This window comes from Volvox carteri, assembly GCF_000143455.1.
Source record: "Volvox carteri f. nagariensis unplaced genomic scaffold VOLCAscaffold_83, whole genome shotgun sequence".
Classification (NCBI taxonomy): Eukaryota; Viridiplantae; Chlorophyta; class Chlorophyceae; order Chlamydomonadales; family Volvocaceae; genus Volvox; species Volvox carteri.
In genome coordinates, this window is record NW_003307626.1 from 193,448 (window position 1) to 195,397 (window position 1,950).

At 55.0% G+C, this 1,950-nt stretch overlaps 2 protein-coding genes across 2 annotated transcripts in view; one reads left to right on the plus strand and one right to left on the minus strand.

Annotated features, from left to right (window-relative positions):
- Positions 1 to 1,294, plus strand: part of VOLCADRAFT_99173 (uncharacterized protein) — a gene marked incomplete at both ends in the record, with an annotated part of 2,711 nt that extends 1,417 nt beyond the window's left edge. Inside the window, 4 exons of the mRNA XM_002957944.1 lie at positions 143 to 184; positions 541 to 582; positions 903 to 944; positions 1,249 to 1,294. Coding sequence (XP_002957990.1) covers positions 143 to 184; positions 541 to 582; positions 903 to 944; positions 1,249 to 1,294 — 172 coding nt within the window. The remainder of the gene's footprint in view (positions 1 to 142; positions 185 to 540; positions 583 to 902; positions 945 to 1,248) is intronic.
- A 276-nt stretch (positions 1,295 to 1,570) lies between these two features.
- The window catches only part of VOLCADRAFT_99174 (uncharacterized protein), a gene marked incomplete at both ends in the record, with an annotated part of 5,775 nt that continues 5,395 nt past the window's right edge, over positions 1,571 to 1,950 (minus strand). Inside the window, one exon of the mRNA XM_002957967.1 lies at positions 1,571 to 1,612. Coding sequence (XP_002958013.1) covers positions 1,571 to 1,612 — 42 coding nt within the window. The remainder of the gene's footprint in view (positions 1,613 to 1,950) is intronic.

A 1,950-nucleotide genomic window follows, 5' to 3' on the forward strand; every position in this document is an offset into this window, starting at 1 on the left:
TTACCCGTTGCCCTCTTCCTTGTTCCTGATGCTATGGAGGGTGGCTGGGGCTGGTTGGGGGAGGGGGGCGTGTATGTTTCGCCACCGTCATTGACGTGCCTGCCCTAATTCTCATGTTCCCATCCACGTCCTGCACGTGCAGCAGGCCTCGGAAGATGGGGCCGACGTCCAGCCGGGAATGGAGGTAAGATGGGGGCGAGGGTCGGGGCTCTTATGTGTTTTACGTGGGGCATCAAAACGCTGTCGTACTCCGATATGGCTATCGGAATACGGCAGATTTGTTTGATGCAGGCAGGTAGTTGTGGGGCACAGCTGTGCCAGGGTTGTTTTTCTTTGTGGATTCGTTACCCCTTGCCCTCTTTCTTGTTCCTGATGCTATCGAGGGTGGCTGGGGCTGGTTGGGGGAGGGGTGTGTGTATGTTTCGCCTCCGTCATTGACGTGCCTGCCCTAATTGACGTGCCTGCCCTAATTGACGTGCCTGCCGTCATTGACGTGCCTGCCCTAATTCTCATGTTCCCATCCATGTCCTGCACGTGCAGCAGGCCTCGGAAGATGGGGCCGACGTCCAGCCGGGAATGGAGGTAAGATGGGGGTAAGGGTCAGGGCTCTTATGTGTTTTACGTGGGGCATCAAAACACTGTCGTACTCCGATATGGCTATCGGAGTACGGCAGATTTGTTTGATGCAGGCAGGTAGTTGTGGGGCACAGCTGTGCCAGGGTTGTTTTTCTTTGTGGATTCGTTACCCCTTGCCCTCTTTCTTGTTCCTGATGCTATCGAGGGTGGCTGGGGCTGATTGGGGGAGGGGTGTGTGTATGTTTCGCCTCCGTCATTGACATGCCTGCCCTAATTGACGTGCCTGCCCTAATCCTCATGTTCCCATCCACGTGCTGCACCTGCAGCAGGCCTCGGAAGATGGGGCCGACGTCCAGCCGGGAATGGAGGTAAGATGGGGGTAAGGGTCGGGGCTCTTGTGTGTTTTAGGTGGGGCATCAAAACGCTGTCGTACTCCGATATGGCTATCGGAGTACGGCAGATTTGTTTGATGTAGGCAGGTAGTTGTGGGGCACAGCTGTGCCAGGGTTGTGTGTTTCGTTGTGGATTCGTTACCCGTTGCCCTCTTTCTTGTTCCTGATGCTATGGAGGGTGGCTGGGTCTGGTTGGGGGAGGGGGGCGTGTATGTTTCGCCTCCGTCATTGACGTGCCTGCCCTAATTCTCATGTTCCCATCCACGTGCTGCACGTGCAGCAGGCCTCGGAAGATGGGGCCGACATCCAGCCGGGAATGGAGGTAAGATGGGGGCGAGGGTCGGGGCTCTTATCTGTTTTACATGGGGCATCAAAACGCTGTCGTACTTCGATATGGCTGTCAGAGTACGGCAGATTTGTTTGATGTAGGCAGGTAGTGGTGGGGCACATCTGTGCCATGGTTGTGTGTTTCGTTGTGGAATCTTTAGCCATGTCATGATGATAACACTACATGCTAGGAAGTGTGGCTGGGGCTGGTTGGAGGAGTTGGGATTGTATGTGTCAGCACTGTCTTTGCAGTGCCTGCTTTAATTCTCATGCTCTCATACATGTGCAGCAAGTGCAGCCAACCTCCGATAGTGGGGCTGCAGCCGAAGTTTTAATTTAGGAGGGTGGTGACAAGGAGGGGGAATGGGTTTCACTCAGGGAGGTGAGATGGGAGGGTTGGGGCTCCAGGTGTTGTATCCTGTAAGCTTACTGTTAAGCTCTAGGCTCTGTTGCCTAACTGTCATATGCCGGTCTGTCCACCCTACTGCCGCACTGCTGCAGAAGTCCATACTGGCGTCTGGGCAGGGGCTTTACCTGTCTAAAGCTGGAACCTGCCTTCCTGGATGTCTGCTTCACGAGGCGAGAGTAGTTCCTGCGAACTATGGTCAACATCTAACCACCCAGCCGTACTGGAACTTATTGGCATGAGGCCCAA